This window comes from Equus caballus, chromosome 20 (assembly GCF_041296265.1).
Source record: "Equus caballus isolate H_3958 breed thoroughbred chromosome 20, TB-T2T, whole genome shotgun sequence".
In the NCBI taxonomy this organism is placed as follows: Eukaryota; Metazoa; Chordata; class Mammalia; order Perissodactyla; family Equidae; genus Equus; species Equus caballus.
The window spans coordinates 55,629,977-55,657,776 of record NC_091703.1 but is presented as its reverse complement, the minus strand read 5'-3'; the positions used below and the strand labels follow the sequence as shown (position 1 = coordinate 55,657,776).

Here is a 27,800-nt window from a genome sequence, read left to right as displayed (position 1 = left end):
ACTGGGGCTCAGTCCTGCTGAGAATAAAGAAAAATTCACCAGATTTACCTGCAACATATTTCTTTTCAGAGACCAAGGGAAGTTGAAATGCTATGGATTTATGAATATGTCAAATCATTATCTTCGCAGTCCACACGCCTTACCTTAGGGGGCAGAAGTTCTCATGGGTGTATGTACATTATGAAGAGAAGGAAATCTCCTCTTTCAGCAGGGACCTAACACCACTCTCTCAGATACATGTGATCCATGGGAAGCACAACTTTCCTATGCATCCATATGTATATTTCCTAAAAATCATAGGTGTGATCCACACACATAAAGATTCTCTTAAAATACATATCTGTTATACTACTTTGGTGCTTTTTCATATGTTTCAAATATTTCATTTAGAAATAGAAATATTACCTTTCTTGCTTCTTTTATCATCTTCCGAATAGTTTCCTTGATTGTAAGTAGGTGTGCTCTTGGTGGATGAAAGAGGAGTTCTATATGGGTCCCCCCTAAGAGTCCAGGCATCACATACGGCCAGCCTAAGTCAAGATTTGGAGCTTCTACATCAGACTCAATGGGCCAGTAAGTCCCTGAAGATGAGGTGTCATCACAGGAATTATCAGTACCCTGTGCCGTACTTTGTGCAACTTTCTGGACATTTTTCAAAATATAATTAATTTCTTCCTCAGCTAGAAAGTCTGAGACTCGTTCCTTGGCAAGAAATTCATGATATGCTTCTAACCCAAGTTCAATCAGCGTATCAATAGCCACTCGATACCATTCCTTGTAGTGAGGTTCAATGTAATTGTCTGATTTACACTCATCGTTCAATGAGGACAGCACTGATGAGGTCTCCATGCTCGCAAGAGTTTGACAACAGTGCTTTCAAATGTCCATTTGTGCAGTGACGAGAGGTATCTGGATGTCTGAAAAGAAGGAAATTAAGATCAGATTTCTATAATAAATGTTCTATGATATCTGTCAACTATTATTTTTACATTTACTCATTTCTACTACCAGTAGCTCAATATGACATGCGTTTCATACCCAAAATGGTATTAATTGCACCATAACTAACATATCTATCACAGATAAGCTAAACAGATTTACTTTTACAGACTGCTAGTTGATTTTCCTCTTCTAAGTTACCTCTGCTTTCAGTTTCTCACCTCAGGAAATACACCTTCCTTCTCTGATCTCCGGAAGTTCATCCATCTTAACTGTAGTCTGCGACTATACGTGGCAGTATGAGTTTCTATAAGCCTTTTTGATGTCTGGTCAGCCATTAATACAAGTCTTTTCTGAGTACTTGTCATGCATATATACTCATGAAATACAAAAAGCACAAAACACTTGCCTTCCAGGAATTTATTAATTAGTTGAAGAGACAAAATGTATACACAAAACCATTTGTTATCACTTTGAACAAAGCCATATATTTCTAAGGGCCAAAATGAGTACTGCCTATAGTCAATGCTTTCAGAATAAAAGCAAGTAGATCTCAGTATGGAATACACGAGTTATAGATAGCCCTGTGCAGGAGGTGGGCTCCAGGTGAAGCTGGGGCAGCAAGTTAGAATACGACCAGGCAGCAAGAAGGAATATTTTCATTCCACACCAGAATGAAAAACATAAGCAAAAGCACAGAGCAGGTATCAGCTTGACATTCAAGAGTTAGCAAAAAAACACTTGGCCTGTCGGGAAGCAAGCTCCTTTTACTAGGAGAGAAGATAAAGTTGAATAGACATGATGGAGCCAAGTGTGACCAGACAAAGGAGATTTTTGAGATTCAGCAAAACCTGTGTATAAAACAATTAGTCAGGCAGCATCAGGGGAATGGAGGAGAGATGAGTAGCTAGAAGAGTCATTCAGCATTCAAATACCCAATGAAGAGTGACAAGAATATTCAAGAGAGGGTTCAAAGCAAGAAGTGAGATTTGATGGCTTGACAACATATAGGCGATGAAGAAATTTAAGACATCAAAGATACTTCAGATCTCTCCTAAGAGTCAAAATTTGCCTATCCAAGTTCACACTCCATCCCTCACAAAGCCCACAAAATGTTATTCATTGAATCATGCACTGTTGGAGATACGGGACTGGATTTTATCTCAACTAAATCAGGGACTTTCAGTCTTTTGAAGTCATGATCTCCATTGTCTGAATTCAAACAAAGTACAACTCCAGGATGCGCAAGAGCACAAAAGGGCTAATCTGACCAAAAATGTCTTTGTCAGTGGCCCTGCCCTAATTTTGAATTTTCCACTTAACTCAGCCTTTTTGGTCTCAAGCTGACCAAAATTCAAATTTGACTTGGGAGGGTAATCCAGGAAGTTATTACCATTTATTAACTCCTTAGCACAAAAGGTATAAGAGTCACAAATCACACAGAGAAGTCATGAAGGAATGGACACTATGGCCATGAATTTTGCTGTGGGGGATGGGGTCAGAAAAGATCCAGAAGATGGCAAGGCAGAGCTGAGGAACAAAGAAAATAAAGGGTGGTTGGCTTTACTATTTCAGTGGAAACAATCCTGTCCCCATCCCCAGGCTCAGAATTTTTACAAAGAAAGGCTAACAGTATAGAAAGCCTAAAGATTGACTCCGATATAAGAATAAAAACAGAAGATGTTCTTTTCGGTCTTCTGGAGAGCCCTCAGCTTGAGTCACAACTTGATCCAAGCCTAGGCAACTAGAACTGTCCCTGGATCCTAGGGGTGACCCAGGCTCGGCGATGCAGTGTCCGAGTTGGGAAAACAGTCTTCCTGCCCCACACGGTATTATGGGGGAGCTCTGCAGAAACATGTCCTTCCTCCTTCATGGGCAGAAGGAGGAACACCAAGCCTGTCTGCTAGTGTGAGATCTCTGGCATGGAGAAATAAAAATGTTTCTTTTATTACCTAATTGAAATTAGCTTAATTTATCAACATGCACTGGGGATGCAATGCTGAAGCTTTCGTAAATTTCTCAAGCATTGTGTAAGGCGCCATCTTTTTCCTAATGATATTTTATTCAAGTTCAGTGGTTCTCGACAGGGGAGGTTTGCCCCTCCCCCGGAACAATGTCTGGAGACATTTTAATTGTAAGGATTTGTGGGGATGTATGCTACTGGTATGTAGTGTGTAGAGGCCAGGGATGCTGCTAAACATCCTTCAATGCACGGGAGAGCCACCCACATTAAGGAATTATCTGGCCCAAAATGTCAACAGTGCCAAGGGTTGAGAAATCTTCATTAAGTTGTTCACTTCATATGTATGATATCACACTACTAATTAATGACTTCTTAAGTGTTCATTAAAGTTCTCTTTTGCACATAATACTCATTTTTAACAAAGAATATGGTTTTCATTTGCTTGATAGAATTAATTCATTTGATTAAAGCAGAGTTCCCTAAGGTTTAGTGAGGTGTGGTTTTCATTTGATAATTCCAGTCCATGGAGGAACAGGCATCCAGTGATTACATGAACATCACATCAATTGTGTGTAATTCTTACAAATGGTAGGTACTGCTGATTGCTCATAAAAATCCCAACTTTTCTAAGCATTTGTTTCTTAATTTTTAAAATCTAACTTTTGAATTCCTATAGCATGATGTTAAACTCCTATTACCTATTTCAAAGTTAAAATGCATAAAGTACTTTAAAAAACTGTATTTGTTTCTGAGCTTTATCTATGAAAATATATATTCTGCAACTGTAAAAAATTCATTCTTGAACTATGTGTAAACTGAGAAATCATAGAGATCAAAGGGACTATAAAAACAAAATAAAATCAGAAAGAGAGATGAAAAGTTAATTATGAAGTAAAAAACAACTGAAAATGAGAAAAAAGTGAAACACTATAGGCCTAATCCAATAGCAATCCCAGATACAGGTACAACGCAGAAATACACCTCACAGAAAAATACAACAGCCATGAGCACTGAAGTTGAGAAATCATGTACAAGAGTTAAGAAATAAATACACTTGACATTGTCTTGTTGGAGAGGCTATATTCTAACCACTGTCTAGAGATATTCACTTTTCACAAGAGCTGTTTACAAGAGATACTTGTGAAGGAAGCATCTACAAACAAATTTTAATGGGGAACAGCAAGAAAATGGTGCTTGCATCAATGGCTACTGCAATAACATAGCAGCTGGATTTAGTTAGAGACTTACAACAGTGTCTCAAGAGTTCAACCTCTGAACATTTGAAGGGCTTTATTTGAGGACAGGATTAAGTGGTGTGCCTTTAAACATATAAATGAGCACCATTTAATTAATAACCATTAAAAACTCCTAGAAAGTATATTCTTTTAACACATGATAGAGTTAACAAGTAGAGAAAAATAAAACCTCGCTATGATGTAAAAGCTGACCAGACCGCTAGGCTCATCTGCCAGCTAAATGACTCACTCCAGAAAAAGAGCCTTATAAAACAAGTGACTCAAATCCATGCCTCAAAACCATTACAAACTGCCTTTCATGTTGCATCTTTAGGGTCATTTGTGGAAAATATAAATGCCAAATGTTAAATCTGTAAATACAAAGGATATAAAATAAGATATAAAAAAATAGATTTCAATTCACTAGCCACTCTGGAAAACAGTTTAGCAATTTCATTCATAAAACTAAATGGGCAACTAACACACGATGTGGTGACCGCACTCTCAAGATCGATCCCAGAGAAATAAAAACAGATTTCAAGAGTTTCTCCTAGTTTATGTGATACTATAAAATAAGTCCTCTGACATAACTTCCAAATTAAGCAAATTTCATTACAGAATATTTTACAGTCTTTCAAATACTGAGAAAAACAAATCAGTCTTTTTCTGAGGGGGAAGTTACTGACTCCATGATGTGCATTGAAATGTCTACCTACCTATGAGGAAAAATTTCATACAGGATTGTTTTAGAACATCTGTCTTATCAAATCATAATCCACGGTCCACAAGAGTTAAAGATCATATATCTCTTTTTTCTTCAAATTTTTAGGGGCCAAGATTGTGATTGACTTTGAATTTGATTGCCAGAAATTTAAGATGGCAATTAAAACACTTAAGAAGCTACTATTAAATTAAAAATTCACTATAATATTCAAGCTGTCAAGTACAATTTGATATCTAACTTTGGCATCCAAATTTATTAAAAGATTCTAAGCTGGCTTCACACTGACATTTATAACAAAATGGCCCAATAGCACAGATTACAGACTTGCACAGAGATGATTTTCTGCGGGCCAAGGAACGTATGAACACACAGCATACTCAGTCACAGCGTGCCGGGCACAAACAGCCCATATGTGGATCACCAATGAAATCACCCATCTTATCAAATTTAGGAAAAGCACAAACCGAAACAGCTCCAATTCATTTTAAAAATCCCAGATGACAACTCCATTTGCTCAATATCTAATCATTTTTTAGGTTCCTTAATTTCTTTTAATAGGGGGATGGGCTAACTCTCCTACCAAAATAATTCCAGGGTTTGTTCGTCTCGGCTGTTACTCAACGTATTTGCCATCCTCAGTCTAAACCGCAGTTCAGATATGAGAATATAAAGGCCCCCAATTTATGTTAATGATATGAAAATAATCATTCGCTGTCATTTGGAAGTATTTATTGAGTAATTCCTGTAGAGAAATTTGTAGGATAAACAATGAGCCCTTTACTAAGAAAGCATATACTCAATAGTCTAATTATGGAGGATTACTCTATGCACGGCTTAAAATGCAAGTGAAATTAAAGCAAACTACTCTTTTATGAACACCTAAACTACTTCTAAATTGGATTCTATCATGATATTAGCACTCCAGAAGCTCCAGTGAATGGGAAAAGGTCATCCTGATGGGTCTGTATTTTGTGCTGTGTCAAAGTGTGCCATCTTGTCCTGGTCCTGGTTAATATGTGTAACAATTATTTGGATGAATACATAGAAAAATATTGACACAGTTTGAAGAATTGAATAAGAGCACATACATTAGATACTGGAATCAATATTCCAAATGATCTTACAGTGGGGAAATAATAAATCGACATCAACAAGATTAAACATAATACATTTAAAGGTTTGAATTTACATTAAAAATTAACTGTACAGTACAGGATTGAGCAGGGCTCGAGGCAGATTATGTCATGAAGAATAGTTGAAAAATTTTAATGTTTAGTCCACAGAGAAAGCTAAGAGAGACACAGAAGAGTAGTAGTCAATTATATGATGTGGGGAGAAGAATTATTTTAAGGGGTAAATGACAAACCACAGGTTGGCTCAGTGACACAGCGGTAAGACAGCCCAGGATTTGAATTCTGCTCTGGCACATGTTAGTGGTAAAACCTCAGTCACGTTATTTCAGGGCTCTAAGCCTTACAATTCTCACCAGGAAAATGGGTAAATTTATAATATTGACTGCAAAGGGCTTCTATGAGAACTAAATGAGATAAAAGCCTCAATTCTATATCAGCCATAAAAACTGCTAAAGATCATTAGGTGGCAACATAGGAAGGATTTTATTTACTAATAAGGCCCTACTTTTCTCTTACTTTCTTCCTACTACCCTCTTTCTGGATGTAATCAAACAGAAGACATATTTTTGGACAGAGTCCTAGAATGTGTAATAAATCGGGTTCTGGGGGCACCCTTTGCTTCAAAATTCTATGAACATATATATTTTTCCGCCTGAAAAGGTCTACCATACCGACAAATTCGCTAACTTTGCTTGGAAGTAGGGACGTGGTTAGAAGAGTGTTGCTTACTGTAGGGTGACAAGAAACTGCCTACTATCCTCCTATTCCCAGACTCTCCTGAGTCAGCCTTCACAGCTCAGCTTCATCTTGTGGAATTTAAATAAGTAACATTATATACACTCATTTTCAAACGAAAAGACAAGAAAGTCAAAAGCTGCCAGTAGTACTTTTAATAACATGTAAAAATGCTTATGTTATGATGTTATATGAGTAACAAGTAGGCTAGGAAACCACATAAGAGCGAAATTACAATTAAACACAACTCACCCAAAAACAAACGGAAAAACACAGATGCAAAAAAGTAGAGTGGTTGTCTTGAGTGGTGGTTCTGTCGGGGATTTTTCAAAGCTTCTGACACTTTTCTGTATTTACCAAATGCTTTTCAATGAATATGTATTTTTTGCAGTGGGGAAAAAGAAATTTTTGAAAAGAAGTAACCCAATAGTTATTTTTTACTTTAAAATATCCTCTTTTTTCATTCATGTACTAAGTTGACTGTAATTGGTGATTCAAAACCCTGCAGACAAAATAGTGTAATAATTCCTACAGAGCAACACACGAACAAGTACAAAACATCTAGAAACTAAAGCTCTGTGGGCACAGGGACCATAAAGGAAAGAAAAGATAAAAATAATTGGATGTACTTAATGAGGTCTCAGTACGTAGCTCACTGATACATGGCGTCATCCCTAACTCTCAGGGGCGAGGACTAGAGCCACTGAAGTGGCTCCCCCAGCAGTCCCGACCCGTGTCATTACTTCTCACGAATTACTGAAACATATCATCTACCTTCTTCACTAGATTACAGACTCTGCGATGGCGGAGATTGTGTCTGTTTAGCACAATTCTTAAGGCTCAGTACATAATTGTTAAATAACATGCTAATAATATGCTGCCTCAATAACTCAATATAACAGAATGAGAGTTGATTAAAGGATGATAGGCCAAAAAAGGCTGAAGAATAAGCTTCTAAAAAACGATAATATCCATGCAGAACTCTTTATGATTGAAGTATGTCTTTGTTTATGTCAAATGGAGGTTAGTTTTTTGATAGTATATCACCCATTTGTAAAGGGCTTTTAAAAAGAATCATTAGAAACCGATTGAGGACGTAAAAGATAAATCCATAGATGTCTATCAAAAAACATAAATGCTAAGTTCAAATGTGCACTTCACCAGAAGAAGAGAGATATTATCAAGTGTTGTTTGGGGATTCCCTTAAAAATTGCTATTTTGAAATGTTAAATTACGTTAAAGTCATTCTGCATATAGTTTCTGTGCATTTAAATTAATCTTAATGAAATGACGTTCTAAGTCTTGTATTTTTCAACATAAGCAGTGATGCAAATTAACTGTAAAGCACGACTCATTTCTCCTGGTTTTTGGTATCAGTTCTGTTACTCTATCAGCTTACTTCAGCAGGAAGAAAGGATTCATTGGGTGTTTAAAGGGATTATGATTATAGATGTTTGGTCTATCATTAAGGTGAAATTGGTGTAAACTATATATTCCAGAGCAGCCCTAAGAAGTTTAAAAGTCTATATTTTACAACTTGATAAAACAAAGTAGTGTAAGGCTTAAGTTTATCCAATCATTCAGATATGAATCCAGATTCTTCTGGTTTCAAGAAGTCTCTCTTTCTCCCTATTCCAAAGGCAGGCAAAACTTACAACTGGATCAGGATCTACTTTTCTCTTGTGAATGCTAGATGTTAGGGGAAACGATTTTAAATAGTGACTATTGTTAGTGCCAATGGTATCTGAAAATCACTATTGAGACGTCTTCAAAGCTGGGTTCTAGGGAAGAAGGCTAAGAATTTCCCAGAAATGCCATCAAAGCTACTTATTTTCCTGTTGTCAGGGCTTGGGCTTGGGAGCTTTCCTCCTCTCTATCTTCATTCCTCTCTGTCGATACTCTCCCCAGGATGATCTCATCCAGCCTTACAGAAGGAAATCTGTATATCCAGAGATGACTCACACATCTCCAGACCTGACCGCTCCCCCAGCCTCCAGACTCATATATTCAATGGGTTTCTGGATACCTACTCTGAACATCTAACACATTTTGTTTTCTACATTTAACATGCTGAGTTAATTCCTATCTTGGGACCTTTGCTCTAGTTGTGTCATCCGCCTAGAACGCTCCTTCTTTTCATTCCTATCTTACTTCTATCTCACCTCCTTAGAGAGGTCCTCCAGGCTACCCATTTTAAAGAGAACCCACCTTCTCTGCCATGCTTAGTTCTATCAGTCAGCTTTATTTAAATTACAGCCCTTCTCATTATGTAAAATAATTAAAGTATTTATTTACTTGCCACTGCCTATATCCTCCTCACTAGAATGGAAGGTCCTCAACGGTCACCAGCTGGTGTAGTCTAATTATCAGGACTCTGTCATATTGGTTATTCCATATCCTGAGCACCACTGCTGTCTTGGATAAGGCCTATTGACTTATATTACAAGTACGTTGGAACCTTCCCTCACTGTGTAATCATAAGGGAGAAATAACTGGGGACTGATCGATCGATCAATCGATCGATCTACCTACCCATCCCCTCACTCATCTTGCCTCTCCTTCTCCCCACTTCACGACACCTCTCCACAATTCCTTGGATACCACAGGAAGTAGAGTTCAGGATCTTTCAATTTCAGTTTCAGAACCTTAGCATAATTTATAACAAAGACATGATATATCTAGACAAGAACACCATAGGCAACAAGGGGATCATGGAGTGAAATGCGGAACATGTGTCATACGCCCTCTTGTCCCACCTTTTGAGTCCATTTAAAACAACAAAGAGTCAACCTTGGTAGACGTTGACATTTATAGAGGGACAGGTGCTGAAGGAAAATTGAATAAATCTGTGCTCCAATGTGAACTATTAAAGTCGCTTTCCAAATACATCTAACAAAGTGTGCTTCATCTAGGAAAAGGTGAAAGTTTGAAAACAAAATGTCTTAAGAAAATGCGTTTTGCTTAGGTATGCTGGGAACAGCAATCAAAAGTCAAAGTGTTGGGGCTGGCCCACTGGCCCAGCAGTTAAGTTTGCACACTCTGCATCGGAGGGCTGGGGTTTGCCAGTTCAGATCCTGGGCACGGACCTATGCACCACATGTCAAGCCATGCTGTGGCAGGCATCCCACATAGAAAGTAGAGGAAGATGGGCATGGATGTTAGCTCAGGGCCAGTCTTCCTCAGCAAAAAGAGGAGGGTTGGTGGTGGATGTTAGCTCAGGGCTAATCTTCCTCAAAAAAATAAAAGTCAAAGTGTTATATATATTTAGCAGCAAAAAAGCAATCCTGGACTATTAAAAACTAGAGGTTTAAAGACGGTGGTAATGTTGTGGAAATTGTACAAATGGATGTAAATTTATTTAGTTAAAATGTCAAAAAATATTAACTGTTAATAATATGTCTAACCTAGAAAGATTTTAGTTTCAATTTGTAAAGAGATCCACATAAATAATCAGAGCACCTAAAATAATACCAAGGTTTAGCAATTCTTTATTAGTCTTTTCCCTAAGGATTCACTTTTAATCAAGCCTGCTCAGGAAATAATGTGCTTTTCTTTTATTTTCGCCCAGAAATTCCAAAAGAATTCTGACTAGAAAACTAGCTCAGAGTAATTTAAACCTTTTATTTTTTTCTAAATAAGCTTCCTCATTGTCTTCTCTAACTTGATTACAGAATACTTGCACACACAGAAGTTATCCAGTAAGGTATAAAGAAATACATTTTTACAATATGTAAAATGCGGCTGGATTTGTATAGATAGGTCTTGTGGGTTACGTATAAGCGGTTACCTGGTGCCCTGAGATCTGGCTTCATAGCCGTGCTGAATGCCTCTGACCCTGGATCTAACCTGGAGACTGTAATGACTGAGACAAAGCTGATGTTTACAAAACTCCAGGCACAGTTGCCCAAAGCAGACCTGAACCAGCAAATGCACCTGCTAGCTCCATCGTTTCGCTTTCATTTGACCTTAAGGCCCTTGACAGTGTAACAGCGAAGGAGGAGGAGATAGCACAGCCACACGATGGTATCATGGCTATCCCTGGGAACTTTCTGCTATGCACAATTTACTGTGTGCGTACCTGTGTACAGGTTTGTAAATCTTGTTCTTTTAACTCCTGTGCTGCTCAGAGTTCTAACTGATTTCAAAGGCAGGGCTCTTCTCTTAGTCTCAACTTACCTTTTCCATGAAAGATGTGGCTAGCATTTAGCAAGTCCTACAACAACACACACTCTTTTCTTTTTTTCTTTTTTTAGGAAGATCAGCTAACATCCGCCATGAACCCTCCTCCTTTTTGCTGAGGAAGACTGGCCCTGAGAGAACATCTGTGCCTATCTTCCTCTACTTTCTATGTGGGACGCCAGCCACAGCATGGCTTGACAAGCGGTGTGTAGGTCCGCACCCAGGATCCGAACTGGCAAACCCCGGGCTACTGAAGCAGAACGTGCAAATTTAACTGCTGCGCCACCAAGCTGGCCCCACAACATACATTCTTCAGTGGAAAGACCTTAGCACTCTTCCCAGGGTGTTATCACTGATTACATTATCTGAAACTATTCTCTCTTTGTTTCAGTTTTAACCATCCTCTATACAAATCTAGAAAATTACTCGCATGCACAATACATAAAATAAACTGAATTATTTGGGGTCTCCCCCCAATAATGGTATCACTACACTGTGACATTAAAATCAAAGATAATAATTAGTTTCTTTAACTCAAATAATTAATGATTTTATCAAGTCATTTATTCTCTGTGTGTGATACATGCACACACCTGCTTAAGATACTCAAGGGCTCCTGTCACAACTTTCTAGGGAATCATAACAGCATCCGATGGCCCTGGGGAGATTTTATGCTCTTTTCCTTTAAAGCTTCTTGTTCTAACTCTTCTACATACAAGACTTAACTTGCTAAATGGGAGTAAATCTACTCCATAAACAAAATACAGAATTTAAAATATTTTGAAGACCCTATATTAATAAGAGGGCTCTGAATCAAAGCTTTCACTATGGGCCAGAGGTGACCAATTTCTCAGAGAATATCTTTAGACATGAATGTACAAGAACTGGCCTAGTATTGCCCAAATAAATGCTTTTGCAATAAAGCACTTCTGTATTACTTTCAATGTATATGGACTGATGCTTTTTGTCTGACATTAATAGCCATAGAAATTACAGATATATGCTGTAATTTTAATTTTCTTTAAAATCATTTTCCTACTGAGATTTTTTTTTTAAAGATTGGCATCTGACCTAACATCTATAGCCAGTATTCTTTTTTTTCTTCTTCTTCTCTCCAAAGCCCCCCAGTACATAGCTGTACATTCTAGTTGTAGGTCCTTCTGGTTGTGCCATGTGGGACGCCACCTCAGCATGGCTTGACGAGCAGTGCCATGTCCGTGCCTAGGATCCAAACTGGGGAAACTCCAGGCCACTGAAGCAGGGCACTCAAACTTAACCACTTGGCCACAGGGCCAGCACCCTACTGAGTTATTTAAAGGTTTGATTATATGCATAAGTGGTCCCCTAGTTAGTTCTTTTGACCTTTGAACTTTTCTACATTGGACACTGACACTCAAAGTAGCTTTTCTGTGATAAATCTAGTCTTTAATCCATCAATTAACAAATATCTCAACTAACCACACAGGGAGGCTATCAGCATCTCACTATGCAGTTTCAAAACATCATTACGCTTCTGTGTTATTTGCACTCTTATCTGAATATTTTATTGCAAATTGAACTTATTTTATAAGTTTTAGGAAAATGAAAAAATGACAGTCTTTATGTTAGGGATAAAATGTGTATAATTGAATATAATCGAGGAAAAGATGGAAATCTCTGGACGTGCCAAAACAGGCAAATCTTTAGCTTTAATCAGAGAATCACTGTACATGTGTGCCATTGTGAGGGAAAAGAAGAAATCTTTTAAAAATTGTATAAAATTCTAGAAATGTACTGTTGAATATTGTATTTAACATTCAAAGTGTAACTGGCAATTTTATTTACAATATATTTTAGCTATTAGAGACTATAATCCCCCTTGTGATATATATTTGTTGCTTGATTTTTCATATAATTTCACTTTTATATATTTTTTTTAGAAACATACAATGTACCGAAGTAGAGAACTGTACTGATAGAGATGACAGATAGAAATAAAGAAAGATAAACAGATAAATAAATAAATAGGTAAAGAGATGGAGAAATAGACAAATAAATAGAGGTAGGAAATGGAAGAGAAGGAAAAAGAAAAGATGAAAGATGAGGTAGGAAAAGAAGACAAGAGAAAGGATGAGAAGAGAAGAGTAAAGAAGGGTAAGGAAGCAGAGGAAAAGAAAGAAAGGGAAGAGAAGAGTAGCACAGGGGAGGAAAAGGAGGAAAAGGAAGACAAGGAACAAGAAGGGACAAAGAGAGGCCAGAAAAGATAAGATTGGACGAAAGAATAAAGGGACAATACAAGACAAGAAAGGAAAGGAAGGGTTGAGATGAAAAAACGAGTCATTGGGGAACACTGTCAGTGTCATCAATAGTTCCTTACTCTAAAAACAACTGAGCTTTGTTTCGCCCTTCTCTAACAAATAATTCAGAAGTTACATTTATTTGAGAAAAAGACAATTGTTTTAAAACAGCAGGAAACAGCTGTTGAATGAGTCAGATGAGACTAAGTATTTGGAGCAACATGCCGTTAAGAATTAAAGCCATCATTGCTTGTGCATGTATATAAATTGCTTGTGCATGTGTATAAATGACAGCCCAGACAAACAGCTCATGTTGGGTATTTGATGCTATTAGAGCCATTGAGGAGGAAGATGCCACTGTTTAGTGCTTTGAAAACTGTCTTTTCTTCCCCAAGTGAGTAATGCTTATACAATCAGAGAAGCGACCTCATGACAAATAGAGAACTAAAACCCTTTGAAATGAAAATTTAACAACAGAAGTGGAAATAATGAGCTTCCCAGTGATACTTTGGGGACACCTTATGGTACCCTCAGTAAGAAGTGATCACAGAGAATTTCAGAGCAGAATGGGACGCGCTAGTGATCATGTAGTCCAAACCCTTCACAATGCCAGTGAAAAACCTGAGAGGCCAACAGAACTTAAGAACCTTGTCCAAAAACACAACTAGCTCAGGTCTTCTACTGTTCAATTTCACAAATGATTAAGGAACATATACAATATCTGCTGGGAGCTTCAGTATATGAAAGAAATACTAAGTAAATGGACCTGATCCACTAATTTCTGTTTGTACTTAAAATGATTATTAGATACATGACTGTGAGCTTCCTGAGATCCAGGAACAGTATCTTGTAACCTTCATATCCCCAGAGTAGAACACACCACTCAGTGCACAACAGTCTCTCTCTTTCTCCCTCTCTCTCCCTCTCTCTATTTTTAATGAATGGATGGAGTACAAGAGCATAAAGTAATAGCCTTTAGATACCATGACTGCATACTTTTGTACAAACTCTTTAAAATGGGTCTCTTACAGTAACTTGGGGATTGCACCTGACCCTATGCCAGTACTCAGGAAGCTGACCATTACCACCTTACCTTCCCCAGGGATGGTGCAGTCTACAAATTACACATAGCTCAAAAGACAAACCGTATGTGCCTTTAGGGAACATCTGGCCTCGCTCCTAAGGACTGTGTGAAAATAAAACCAAATACAAACTGGGTAGTAATTAGATGTCCCCAGAGGAAAGGGTTCCTCATATCATTCACGATCATGTGATTCAAGCACTTCCCAACAGAGATGTGCCCAATGGGTGAATATCCTTTCTATCTGGATCATCTCTCTAACACAGGCTCATCTTCCTCACAGCATCATAACTGCTGAAAACATCTTTTGCCTCCCTCATCTCCCACCCCTACCTCCTGTATATGTTAACCTCTTGACCTCTTAACAAACCCTCCCCCCCAATCCTGGAGCTAACTTGCTCCCATCACACTCCACCTCCACCTATACCATTTCTACTGGAGCCTGCCATTTCCCCAGCTCCTGTGTCAGCAGCCCACAGTACTCAGACGCCAACAATGGTTAGTGATTGTTGGTGCCAATCACCCTGGAACTCTACCCCACCCTTGTGGGCTGGGAGAGAGACCTTGAAACAGTGCCAATGCCCACTGACCCACCTCAGTAGGAAGGAAGCTCCACTTGGAGGCTCCAGCACGTTTTCTCAGAGAAATGTTGGTAGATTTAATTCTTGATGGAGCTTAGGTGTTATGTGTATAACATTTAATCCACGGTATCCTTAAAATCCATAACCATCACTTAGAATTCTTTTTCCATGGGGGGGGGGGCCATGAAGATAAGGGGGAAATGTATTCTGATTGTCAAACGACAACTTCACCAACAAAGTTCTAAAATACATCCCACTTCCAGATCAGAAATAATTAAATGAACAAAAGTACATTTCAAAATTAACAGTAACATTGTGCTTAAGAGACTCTCTGAATTGTGAAACATCCTGAACACTCATATTTTGCAAGTTCCAGAGGGAGAGACATGCAAACTTACCTAACTAGCTAAACAAGGACAACTTGTAACTTTATAAATAATTAGTTAATTAAATTAAGCTAAGCGGGCCTTTTCAAAAGGTCTCTAACCAGATTTATGCTACAGAAGAGGCCTGCTTTACTGGGATCATAGTTTCACCACAAGCCTCTGCAGACTTCAAGTACAACGCGCCATCTTGGAAACTCACTATGGTACAATGTAATTGAATGGGAAACAGGCGAGTGACTCGCTGCAGGGTAAGTTAAGCCCCAGTCAGTAAAACACTCAATGCACAAACCTCCCCCATAAACTGTAAGGGGATATGGTAGCAGGAGGGGATATAACAGAGAGAATAATAAAATTAATTAACCCATCCCAAAAGACTTTAGTTAGTTATCGTTAAAGTAATAATCTCTGGAGAGTAATCAGAAAAGACATCACTGAGTCAGCACCAGAGGTGTGGTTCCTCTCCATCTACGCAATCCCTTTCAGCAACTGTTCAACTGCTGATGCTTCCCACAATAAATTCTGAGCATCTGCGGTCTAGAATGTGCCAGCTTTAAAGGCAGGATCCACCCAGCCCCTCAGGCAGGCTCTGCAGGGTGCAGCCAGCACCCTGAATATGTGTGTGCACCACGTGTGCCCTAACCCCAAAATCAAGGGGGTGGAATCTGGAACTGGGAGGAGTGGGGCTTTGTACCATCCTGGGAACTGTAGAAAAAGGAGGAGAAAACAAACAAAACAAAGACTCACCCCACCCCCACTGCATCCTGTTTCACACCATCCTCATTCTTCAGTTATTTTGAAAAACCAAGAAGACCAGCTTTCTCTTCTAAGTCCTTTCATCACCGTCCCCTTTCTGGCTCCTTGTTAGGACTGATTCAGCCACAGTCATGGATTTCCCTGGGGCTCCTGCATTTGTTGGGGATGAGAAAGGGAAAGAGGGGAGGTGCCTGCCAGTAACTGGCAAAATGTCTACAAGTGGGAATCTGGAAACGAGCTGTTGGACATCACAGTCTAGCCTTGACCGCTTGCCACCAGCATGTCTTTTTCTTAGTGTTCCAGCCTCTTTAGTTCTTGTCTCCACTCCTGGGTGGGCGATCCTATATCCTATAACCTCGTCACTCCAGGCACAGTCAGCATGCTATCCTGTGTTCCCATAACCTCCCTGTCTCCTCCCTATAAAGCACTATTGTCTCTTTACATACCCACGACTCTAGCAACTAACCCTTGCACATTCTCTGTCTGCCTCCTCACCCACCTTATACAGGCAATAACTCTCCCAACGTGTCGCAAAGGATAGGCCTAAAGTCGCCAAGTCCCTTTCAGGAGCAGTCTCCTCTAGTCGCACTCTCATTTTAAGGCCACCACAACTTAGAGCAATGGTTCTCAAATCTGTATGTTCCAGAATCACCTGGTGAGCTAATGGAGGACACAGACCCAGGCTCAGGACGACCCAAGTTTGAAAGGCACAGGTCTTGACTAATCTAAAATCAGAAGCGGACTCAGATACAAATAAGAAAATAGATTTTGTCAAGAAAAACTTTTTCTTCCTTTTTGAGTTCTGCTGCTCCCTCGAGAGCTAAAGTACACCCACGCCCCCTCTGTAGCCTAAGCGCCTTACTTTTTTCCTCCCGTGAACCCCCACGCCCCTCCACTTCCACCTTTTACTTCCTCCCACGAGGCTTTTTCCAGAACCTCTCTACCGGTTTCCTCTCCCGGTGTCCTCCGCGGACTCCTGCAAGAAAGAGGAAACAAATCCGACGTCCACGGTGGGCGGCTCCTGTCCCTGGGGGAACCCGAGCCCATCCCGCCCGAGACTTAACTTTTCAAACTTCCCAACTCACTCCTTCCTACACGATAATAAAAGAAAAGTAGGCAAGACAGAGGAAACGGCACAGTGCGCCCTGGTGAACTGCCGAGCCCGCGCGGGCTTCCAGGGAGGTCCCTTTCCCTCCGCTGTGCCCTGCCGGCCCCAGGTGGGTGCAGCCCCCGGGCCCTGCCGCATCCCCCTCCCCGCGCCCGCCAGGCTCCCGCCCGCCGAGGCCGGAGCCCCACTTACGGCCAGGAGCGCCCCCGAGCAGCGCGCCGCCGCTCCCGCCGCCGAAGGTTTGCCTCCCAGGAAGCGGCGAGGGCGGGGAGGGGCGGGGAGGGGCGGAGAGGCGAGGGGGAGTTACCTGCGAGCGTCAGGTTGGCGGAGGGAAGCTTATTCCGGCCCCAGACCGCGCCTGTCCGGGACCGGGTGCAGAGCTGACTGAGGGCGGGTGTGGGGACGAGTTGCAACAAGTCCGAAGTCTTGTCACTCCAAAGCCCGCGCAGCCAGAGAGCGCCTCGTAACCTGTCTGAACTCAAAAACCCAGCCCTCCACCAGCAAAGTATAAAAACCTTTCTTTTCTGTCCGCCCTCGATTCAATTACAAGTCCCGACATCTCGGCCGGGGCGAGCAGAGACCCGGGAGGACGGCGCGCTCACCTGGGAAGAGGGTGAACCTGGGAGGAGCGGGGTGTGCTCTCATCCCCCGTCCTTCCTGGGCTCCGGAATGCACGGAGGGGAGGCGGAGGGGTCGCAGGGTGGGCTTGAGGGTTGTTCCACCCTCCAGAGAGTGAGGCTGATGGAGTAGAGTATTCCAATCAGCAGCCAGCGATGCAGACCTCTACCCAACCGCCTGAGTTTCCAGGCCTGGAAGACGCCAGGAGGTGGAAATGTGGAAGAAAAAGTGTTTATGCAATTACGTTTTTATATGAAAGAAGAATTTTACAAATCATCAAAGATTTGATATCGATTTTGGACGGTTCTGGTTACTGGATGGGATGAAAAGACCCTGTTTGAAATAGGGATGCCTGCGTGAAAAGCAGGTCACTCCAGGTGGGAGGCTGTGGAGTAATGTTATGAAAATATAGACGTTCTAATGTGGTTTTAATGTAAAATAATTACAGCAATTAATAATTTCCTTGTATTCATGAGTGTTTATAGTAACTGTATAATCATATGTAGTCTTCAAGATAGAGCCATTTGCTGCATTGTTAAAAATACAGCCTATGGGCCAGCCCCGTGCTCGAGTGGTTAAGTGCGCGCACTCGGGTTTGGGGCCCAGGGTTTCGCTGGTTCGGAGCCTGGGCGCAGACATCGTCAGGCCATGCTGAGGCGGCATCCCACATGCCACAAGGAGGACCCACAACTAAAATATACAACTATGTCCAGGGGTGGGGAGGGTCAGGGAGAAAAAGCAGGAAAAAAAAAGAAGATTGACAACAGTTGTTAGCTCAGGTGCCAATCTTTGAAAAAACGAAAAGTGCAGCTTAGTACAGGAAGAATGAAACTTAGGGTAATAGGCATATTTTAAGCTTCTGGCATGAAATGTAAATTATCATAAAATGGAATTGACCTTAAAAATTATTTTTATGGCCACTTTGCCCTGAATAAAAGACTTGGGGAAAATGCTAAACTGGCGGGATGTAAGTCCTGAGCGATGGGTAGATTAGACAGGAGAATAAAATTTATGCATTCTCAGTGTTGAAATGGTGTAAAGGCCAAGGGCAGGATGTAAGACCAAGTTCCAGGACGGCACGGAGGCCAGCTTCCACATTGTGCTGTCTGTGATTTGGAGTTCCTTTTCTTCCACAGCATCTAGAGAATTGTCTTATTTTACATATTTAACTTTTTCCCTCTGCTCCTACTAATTTCCATATCTCACCTTTTAATATTTTTGCAACTCTGGTCTTCATTTTTGACATGCAGCGTCTGACTCACTCAATCCATGTTTTCTGTGTGCTACTTCATTAGCTGGTATCCTTTTACAGTGTTCAAAAATAATTCTGGATGTTTCTTAAAGGAGCAATATTTATGAGCATTTTGAGATTGCATTCGTAAATATACACTTAATTTAAAAAACAGCAAGAACATTTAGACTAAACAAATTAAAATGGGCCCATGGGGGTCTAATTTTAAGATACGTGTTTATACATAAATCAAGTGAAATCACAAAGAAGGATATCTACTAGAGTGTTTATCATGAAAAGCAAATAAAAGAGAAGAAAATGTAAGTGGATAGGGAGAATCCATTAAAGGCTCTGTGCTAAGGGCTTTCCATCCTTAGTGGGATGGGAGAATAGATAAAATTGACCCGACCCCTTCAGGACCCTATGAGCCAGGTGGGGAGAAAAGATACACACAAAGGAAAGGGAGCTAATAGAATGAGCCAGTGTGAGGAACTTTAAGTGGAAAGGCCCCATGTGCTTTAAGAGGCAAGAGGAAGGAATGATTAACTGCTTAGATCACTGGGGAATGGTGATGGAACTGCGTAGAACTGTTGGAGTTCGAATCGGGTCCTAACTGATGAGCAGACTTCGTAGGAGACTGACTTAGACTTAGGGCTACAAGCTGAAAGAGCAGAGTGAAGACTAGCTGGGAGAAAATAAAAGCAAGTTCTGGGACCATACAAATCAATTGTCATGTCTATGTTGGAAGGAAAGTTTGGAAATAAAGTTTAGAGTGATTTTCTCACCCACAGAATGACGTCAGTATTATTTTCTATCTAGGATTGTTATAAGAATGATGAATTAGAAATAATATAAGTAAAACCCTTATCATAGCATCTGGTATATGGTGAGACCACAGTAAGTGGCCACTGTTCTACTGGGGGTCGGATTGTGAAGAGCCCTGACTACAAGCTGCAAAATATGGACTTGTGTCTACTGATGGTGATATAATGACTAACCTACGAGTTGGTGCTGGCAACCACAAAGGGACCCAGAAAGACTGCCTGAGACCGCCTGCAGCATTGAGAGGACCCAGCGCTGTGGTACCAACAAGGACCCTTTGAATCCATCTGGCTCCCCAGAGGTCCAGCTGCAGCAGGGTGAGTCTTTCCTAGGTCTTGGATCTCTAAGGTCCTTGAGTTTATCCGATAATTGTTCCTGTGTTTATCTGGTTGGAATAGGTTATCCTCTGTGTTCACAGAGAATTCCAAACCTGGTGCTCAGGTTCCTTTGGCCTTTGAGCCAGGAAAAGGAGGAGAATAGCTGTTGCCCGTAGTTGGAGTTTTCCCCTATTTGCCTCCTTGACTGGTTCAACTAGCTAAAAGTCGAACTGTTCATGAATAAGGGCCAGCCTTGGCTGACTCTGAAGAATACCCTTGAATGAGAGTTAGTTTCAGTTAACGCTGAAGAGAAGGAACATTTTGCTCCCTCCAACTGGCATTGCCAGCGACCTGGGTGACCCGGGGACAAGTGGAGGTGTCTGAGATCAATTCTTGAGATGTGCTGCAGTCCCACAGAGAACTCCAAAGCACATAAGGAAGAAATTTCTCTCCTCTAGGGCTGTGCAATTAGGGTGCACCAGCCTTCCGAGCCACCAGGATTGTTTTACACAATCCATAGCAGAAACTGAGACACAGGAGAGGGCAAAAGCAACTCGTTGGTGACACTCTAAAGAGCTACACCTATAAGCAGCAAACTTTGATCCACCACTAGAACCACTAGACTGACTTGCTGAACCAGAATGAGAAACAAAACACTAAAACCAGGAAACTGTGGGACATCCCACAGCCAGCTGCCTGCTAGTACTCTGACAGATTTTATGTTTAATACTTAGGGAGCACATACTTGCAAGGGGCTCCCCAAATGGGAGGATGTTACTAAAGGAGTTCTCACTTTAAAATGCCCCAAATGGGGCAGTTTCAAGTTGCCCAAACTAGGGTATTTGTGAATGCAATTAGAGACAGCCAGCTACAAAAGTAAACAATCAGAATAGGATGCATATTTCAATTGGTATCGGGAAGCATCCAAGAGATAAAATGTTAGAATCATTTCCTGGAAAGAGATTAACAGAACTCTATCTGAGACTGTATCTGAACTGAAGAAAACTGTTGAAGCTAGCACAGTGCTCAAGTGGGCAAATCCTTTGACAGCTCTTCCAATATACCTGTTGCTTTCGGAGCTGCCAGATCCATGTCATTGCCTCCTCCTCCCTCACCAGTACCTTCACCAAAGGCACAAGGGAAAAATCCAGACCTTTATGCCATTGTTGTCCCTTTAAAGAGAAAACTCCTGTTAGGGTAGGAGGTGGAGCTGTACTGATACCTCCCTTTACTCCTTGGACCAAATCAGAGCTCAGAGCCATAGCCAAGGACTTTCCAGATCCGCTTACAGATCTAGAGGGTTTTGGTAAGGAATCTGAATTAACGATTGGAGTTTAGGTACCAGGATTCTCAGATCTTTACCAGTTAATTCACATGATTGTCTCAGAAAGAAAAGCTAAGGAGTGGATAGAAAGGGCAGGGTGGGCAAACCCAATGGACAATATGAGGCATCAAGGAGTTGAAGATAAAGAAAGATGTTTAGAAACAGCATAAGAGCTTTTGAGAGCCATTCCGAGAATATTTCCTAAGATAGCTAATGTACTAAAATACAGCAATGCAAACGAAGGACCGATGAGCCTATCCCCGATTTTTATGAGACATTTGACAAAAATCTTTAAACAGTATTCAAGGATGGCTCTTGAAACCTTTGAGAACCATCAAAATGATCTGTTACTTAATCCAGCCTTTTTGAAGACTATTGATGAAGAACTAGCAACTCACATCAAACAACATGAGTTAGGCTGCTCTGCTTTATACACTAACGTATTAGTAACAACGGCTGACCAACTTTCTAAAGCTATTAAAAACAAAGAAAAGAAGACTTCAGAGAAAATAAGGAATTGTAACCAAACAAGAGCTCATCCCGTGGAAGACCAACAGGTCCATAAGAAACAAAGGAATCAGGTCTTTGCTTTTACTGCAAAAAGCTTGGGCATCAGGAAAAGGACTATAGAAAGAGAAAGAGAGAACTCGGACAAGGTCAGGATAAACGCCCAGAACATAAAGACAAACAATAGGGGTGCTCTGAGGATTCTGAGGGAATCTTCTCAGTTCTCCTGTCAAATACCTTAGGATACATAGTGATACAAATAAAGGAATCACAGTAACAGCCTTAATAGATGCCGGAACCACTTTATCCATTCTAAACCCTGCCCAATTTAAGGATTCTCCCCCTTAGAGTAACATAACATTTCAGATAGTAGAGGTTTCAAACTTTCCAGTCACCGTATTCAAATCTGTTCCAATTGATTTTCAAATTGGAGAAATTGAAGAAAAACACTCCTTTCTCTTAGTCAACAGTGCTCCGCTGCATCTGATGGGACGGGATCTCCTAGAGAAATATGGAGCTTATGTTTCTTTTACTCCAAAGGGAGAAATGTATTTAAATTTGGGATTAACCTCTTTAGATAGGACAATTCAACATAAAATAATGATTTTAACTCAAGTAGCCCTTCAGGATAAAGAGGAGATTCTTAAACAAATTCCTCAAGAGCTTGGGGCTTCTACTCCTACAGATATAGGAGGGGTTCATTCAGCAGAGCCTATTAAGATTTCATTAGACCCAGGCAAACTTTGCCAAATATTCAACAGTAACCATTGAAGACAGAAGCCATAGAGGGCTTGAAGCCTCTGATATAGTCCTACCTAGAGAAAGGACTCATCATACCGAGTGCCAGCCCCTGCAATTCACTTGTGTTTCTGGTAAGGAAGGCACATGGAAAGGCATGGAGATTTGTAAACATCTAAGAGCAATAAATGATGCAAGTATACTATGCCACCTGTGGTTCCAAATCCACACACCTTACTGTCTTTCGTCGCATTGAGCAGCAGGTAATTTTAGATAATTGATTTGTGCAGTGCTTTCTTTAGCATACTGATCCGTCCTCAGGATCAATACTTGTTTGCTTTTACATGGGAAGGACAACAGTATACATGGACGGTAATGTCACAGGGCTACACAGAAAGCCCAATTTATTTTTCACAAATTTTAAAAATTGACCTAGACAACCTTGAGTTCCCCCAATGGTCAACTCTGGTCCAGTACGTGGATGATTTGCTTCCCTGCTCAGGATCTTTAGCAGACGGACAGCAGGACACAATATATCTGCTTCAACAGTTAGCACATAAAGGACATAAAGTGTTCAAAGAGGAATTGCAATGCAGTCAACCAACAGTGAAATATCTAGGACATGTGATATCAGCACAAGGACTTTTAATTAATCCAAATAGAGTCAAGGTAATTCTGGCTTTTCAGATGCCCAAAACCAAAAACCAGCTTAGAGGATTGTTAGGGTTAATGGGATTTTGCTGGAATCAGATTCCACAATTTTCAACTTTAGCCCAACTTCTGTATGAACTATTAAAACAAGAACAACCAGAACCCTTAAATTGGGATTGAGAATACTCAAATGAAATGAAAAATTTAAAGGAAGCCTTATCACAAGCACCTGCATTGACGCATCCAAGCTATGACCTGCCCCTTTTCTTTTTTTTTCCGTGAACATAAAGGTACAGCTTCAGGAGTCCTAACTCAAAAACACAGGGACCGTTACAGGCCCCTCGGTTACTATAGCCAACAAATAGATCCAGTGGCAAAAGGATTACCCTCTATCTTACTTAGACTATCACAGCAACTGCATTGCTATGTAAAGCTACGGAAAAAATAGTGGTGGATAAATCTCTGTCTATGCTCCTCATTCAGATGAAGCTTTGTTAAATTCTCATCATACTCAACACTATCTGCTAGTCGATTAACTTCTTACGAAATTGTTTTGTTTCCCCCAATATAACTTTGCTTAGATGTAACAGGTTGAATCCAACCATCTTGCTTTGAGATAATGCCAAAACAACAAAATTTGATCATGACTGCATAAAATTACCTGATCAGCTCTTGACCCCTAGGGATGATTTACATGAAAGTCCTATAACTAATGCTGACTTTATATCATTCACAGATGGCTCATTCTTGGGAGGACCCACTGGGAAATATCAAGCCAGATATGCTATGGTTTCTCCAGTCTCTGTTCTTGAGAGGTCTTCCTTGCGTGATGCTCACTCAGCACAACAAGCTGAACTTGTTGCACTTACTAAAACCTGTCATTTGGCTGAAAGAAAAACTGCAAATATTTTTACTGATCGTAGATATGCATTGGAATACTCCATGATTTTGGGTTGCTCTGGAAGCAAAGGGGTTCATTAATCTCTACTGGACAACATATTAAAAATGTAAACAAGTGGCTGCTTTATTGGAAGCCATCTTACTCCCTAAGGAATTGGCAGTAATAGAAGTGCAAGGCCACTCCAAGGTGATCTCTTAATAGGCTAAAGGAAACAAGTTAGCAGATCAAGCAGCTAAGGAAGCAGCCTCACAAATGGTTGATTCCACAAACTTCTATATGTTCCTTGTCCCTCTCTAACTTGACTGAGGCTTTATTTGATTTTCAGAAGACTGCCACAGACAAAGAACAACAAATGTGGATTCAAAAAGGGGAAGGGAGTTTTTGATTCTCACAGGAGCCTATGGATTGGACCTAAGTGATGTCCGATACTTCCTTTAAAAGCTCAACTTCCATTTCTACCATTATATTCATGATTTGACTCACTAGGCCCCAGAGAAAATGATCTCTTGAGGGAAAACAGTACTTTTGGAAAACTTCTTTCATTATAACACGGAAAATATATTCCAAATGTTTATTCTGTACTCAGCATAGTTCAAAGGGAGTTTTCCCTTTGCTAGCACGACCATTTGAATTTTGGCAGATGGATTTTATCCAAATGCCTCCCTCTCAAGGACGTCAGTATATGCTTGTTATGATTTGCATGTTGTGTCATTGGGTTGAAGAATTTCCATATAGAAGGGCCACAGCTCAGTTGGTAGGTAAATTACTATAGGAATGTATCATTCCAGGATGGGAAGTTCTAGCGGAACTACATAGTGACCAAGGGATTCATTTCACCAGACAAATTATGAAGGAAATTTGTGAAATCTAGACTATATTATAGCATTTTCACTGCAGTTATCACCCCCAATCAGCAGGCCTAGTGGAACCAACAAACGGCATAATTAAGACCCAATTGGTTGAACTCACAGATGCAATTCCTCTGCCATGACCTAAAGCCTTTCCGCTGTATTGCTGAACCTAAGAGCAACACCTTTTGGCAACACATCCGTCATTTCCATTTATTATTACTGGTAGGACTATGCATCTTGATGAAGGATTGTATGAGCCTTCTTTACTAAAAGGTGACATACTTCACTGTTGTAAAATCTTGACAAAACTGTTAAAAGAACATTCGACATTGGTTGTTGATGCATGTGACACAAACTTACCCATGGAAGAAGACATACAGGCTCATAACTTACAACCTGGTGACTATGTTTACGGGAAACATCATCATCTGAAAAACTCTTTATGGCCTAAATGGAAAGGACCTTATTGGGTCCTTCTGACTAATTCCTGTGTAGCCTAATTACAGGGAATTGACTCTTGGATCCATATTTCTCACTTTAAAAAGGGCACCAACTACAGAGTGGTCATCAGAGCATATCTTGAACTTAAGACTGACACTACAGCAATGAGACTAGGATGAGAAGCAGCCAACAGCCGATGCAGACAGCTCTTCTAAGAGTCTGGACCAGGCCAGTAATTAAGGGACGATACATATTGTTTTTGCTTATTACTGAATTCACCTGCTCTTGTTACATTTGTCTTTCCCAGCTGCCCCAATTCTTAGATATTGACTATTTGTTTTGGGAAAAGGCCACAACTTTAAATCCTGCAAGCAGTAACCCAAATCATCAATTTAACTCCTTAAGTCAAGTATTTATGTATAACTCTAAAACCCAGAATTTAGGATCTATCTTACATAAACCTGTCCTAAATCTTCCTATTAATTCTGACTTCTCAGGATACACTTACTAGATAGGGCATGCCCTGGGAAAAATCTCCAGGGAGATTCTGCCATGTGACATTTTTGGAAGAGAAGTTACAACTAACAGAAGAGACCCATATCAGCATTGCCATGTGGCTATAGGGGTAGATGATGAACATTTAAAGCTGATACCTGGTTATGATAGTGAATATTTGATCAAACCCTGTACCTCTTGTCACAGTGCAATGTGCCCCCACTCCCCCAACCTTGTTTTTGTGGGGTCCTATGGTAAAAAAGGATGGTTGAATCCTGTTGGAGTGAAATGGTGAACTACCATAGATAGTCATCCTCTCAAAATTCATGAGGGCCAGTTATGGGAGGCCCTCTGGTTGACACAAACTACTCTATATTTGGAGCTTATGACTACCCATTTAAATTTAGTCTGGAGAACTCATCATTTCTGGGCAAGCAGTCTATATCCAAATTGTAGCCAAATGACTATCCCCCAATGGAATCAACACATTTGGTGGCTAAACTGCATTGGCATAAGAGGGCAAAAAGGAGTATTTTAGGTGGAATAGGTGCTGGGTTAGGCATACTTGGCCAGGCAAAAGCGGCATTTATTGAATACCACCATGGCCAAGAAAAAGGATACTTAACTGAATCAGGAAAACTTAGGGGAGTATTCCTCCAAGGGGAAAGGAAAGGCTGGGAAGCTACATGGAAAACTGATGAGACCTTAAGCCAATGGATTGACGAAACTCAAAAAAATCATGAAAAGGAATGCTAAGTCTCAGTTATAGGAGAGAGCTTGTGGCTCTGTGCAGCAAAGTCTCATGACTATGCAACTCCAGATGGAATCAGAAGAGGCTATGAAACAATAGCCCGTCATATTAGCTGCAGAAACCCAAGAAACTTACTTATGGAAAACTTATGGGCCTCCAAACCTATGGGAAATAATTGACAGAAATTGAAACTTACGCCATTGTTCCCTGACTCCTTAGTGCCTAAGCTATGGCCTAATAATAAACGCAAGGTGGTGCAACTTTTGGGATGGAAACTATCCGTGAAAACTAATGGCTATGTCCTACAGGACTCAGTGGGCCCTTCTTACCCAAAATGGATTAAATCACGATGGGAACCTATCTTGGTTTTAGGTGGTGAACAACAAAAAGGGATACGGTTATGCTCATAGGAACAATGGAATTTGGAAATAACTCTTACTTGGCCTATGATAAAAACTCCTGTCCAAAACAACATATGGTACATGGGGGTTGTTTTTTCTGGTAAGGAATAAGAAATCATACTGTTCAATTATCAGACCATTATTGTGACCAGCTGAATAAACAGCTCAGGAGTTTGGTGTAACACAGAAATTATAGGAAAGATTCACCTTTCAGGGGTCAATAAGACTTATAACACAGATGAAGAAGATTATGTTTATTGGGAACTTGAGCTGACACCTCCCAAAGAAGTTAAAATCATGGAAGATGAGTGGCCTGGGGAGAAATTAGATTTGGCTTCTCAAGAAGTGCAAGATGTACTCAGCAGACTGAGGAAACTTATAAAGCACAACTAACTGTAGATAAAGGAGGGAAAAGAATTATTCAACTAGTTCAAAAATATACTGATGTCTGTTTGGGATTCATTGGATGGTTTTCTTGACTTTTTCACTCATCTACTCACTTTGATATTGTAAAAACTGTATTCACAATTAATTATCATGTTATTCTGATGTTGTGCTAGGTATCGAAGGAGGCAAGGACGGGACAAGTCCTGGATCCTGTTAGCTAGGAAGGTGGAAGTGATCCAGGATTCATGTTCAATAAATGACTTATAACATAG

The 27,800-nt window shown here is 40.5% G+C and overlaps 1 protein-coding gene across 6 annotated transcripts in view; it reads right to left on the bottom strand.

Moving 5' to 3' along the window:
• FAM83B (family with sequence similarity 83 member B) overlaps nucleotides 1–17,404 on the bottom strand; it is an 82,150-nt gene extending 64,746 nt beyond the window's left edge. The window contains exons 1-5 of one of the 6 annotated variants that reach the window (XM_070245702.1): nucleotides 17,286–17,361; nucleotides 16,888–16,961; nucleotides 16,485–16,645; nucleotides 15,977–16,135; nucleotides 406–917 (exon numbers count right to left, since the gene is read on the bottom strand). In XM_070245702.1, coding sequence (XP_070101803.1) covers nucleotides 406–849 — 444 coding nt within the window. In that variant the 5' untranslated portion in view covers nucleotides 850–917; nucleotides 15,977–16,135; nucleotides 16,485–16,645; nucleotides 16,888–16,961; nucleotides 17,286–17,361. Of the gene's footprint in view, nucleotides 1–405; nucleotides 918–14,859; nucleotides 15,007–15,976; nucleotides 16,136–16,484; nucleotides 16,646–16,847; nucleotides 16,962–17,285 lie in introns of those variants that run through there. The other 5 variants (XM_070245701.1, XM_070245703.1, XM_023625119.2 and 2 more) reach the window with 5 other exon arrangements.
• Between the last annotated feature and the right edge of the window lie 10,396 nt (nucleotides 17,405–27,800).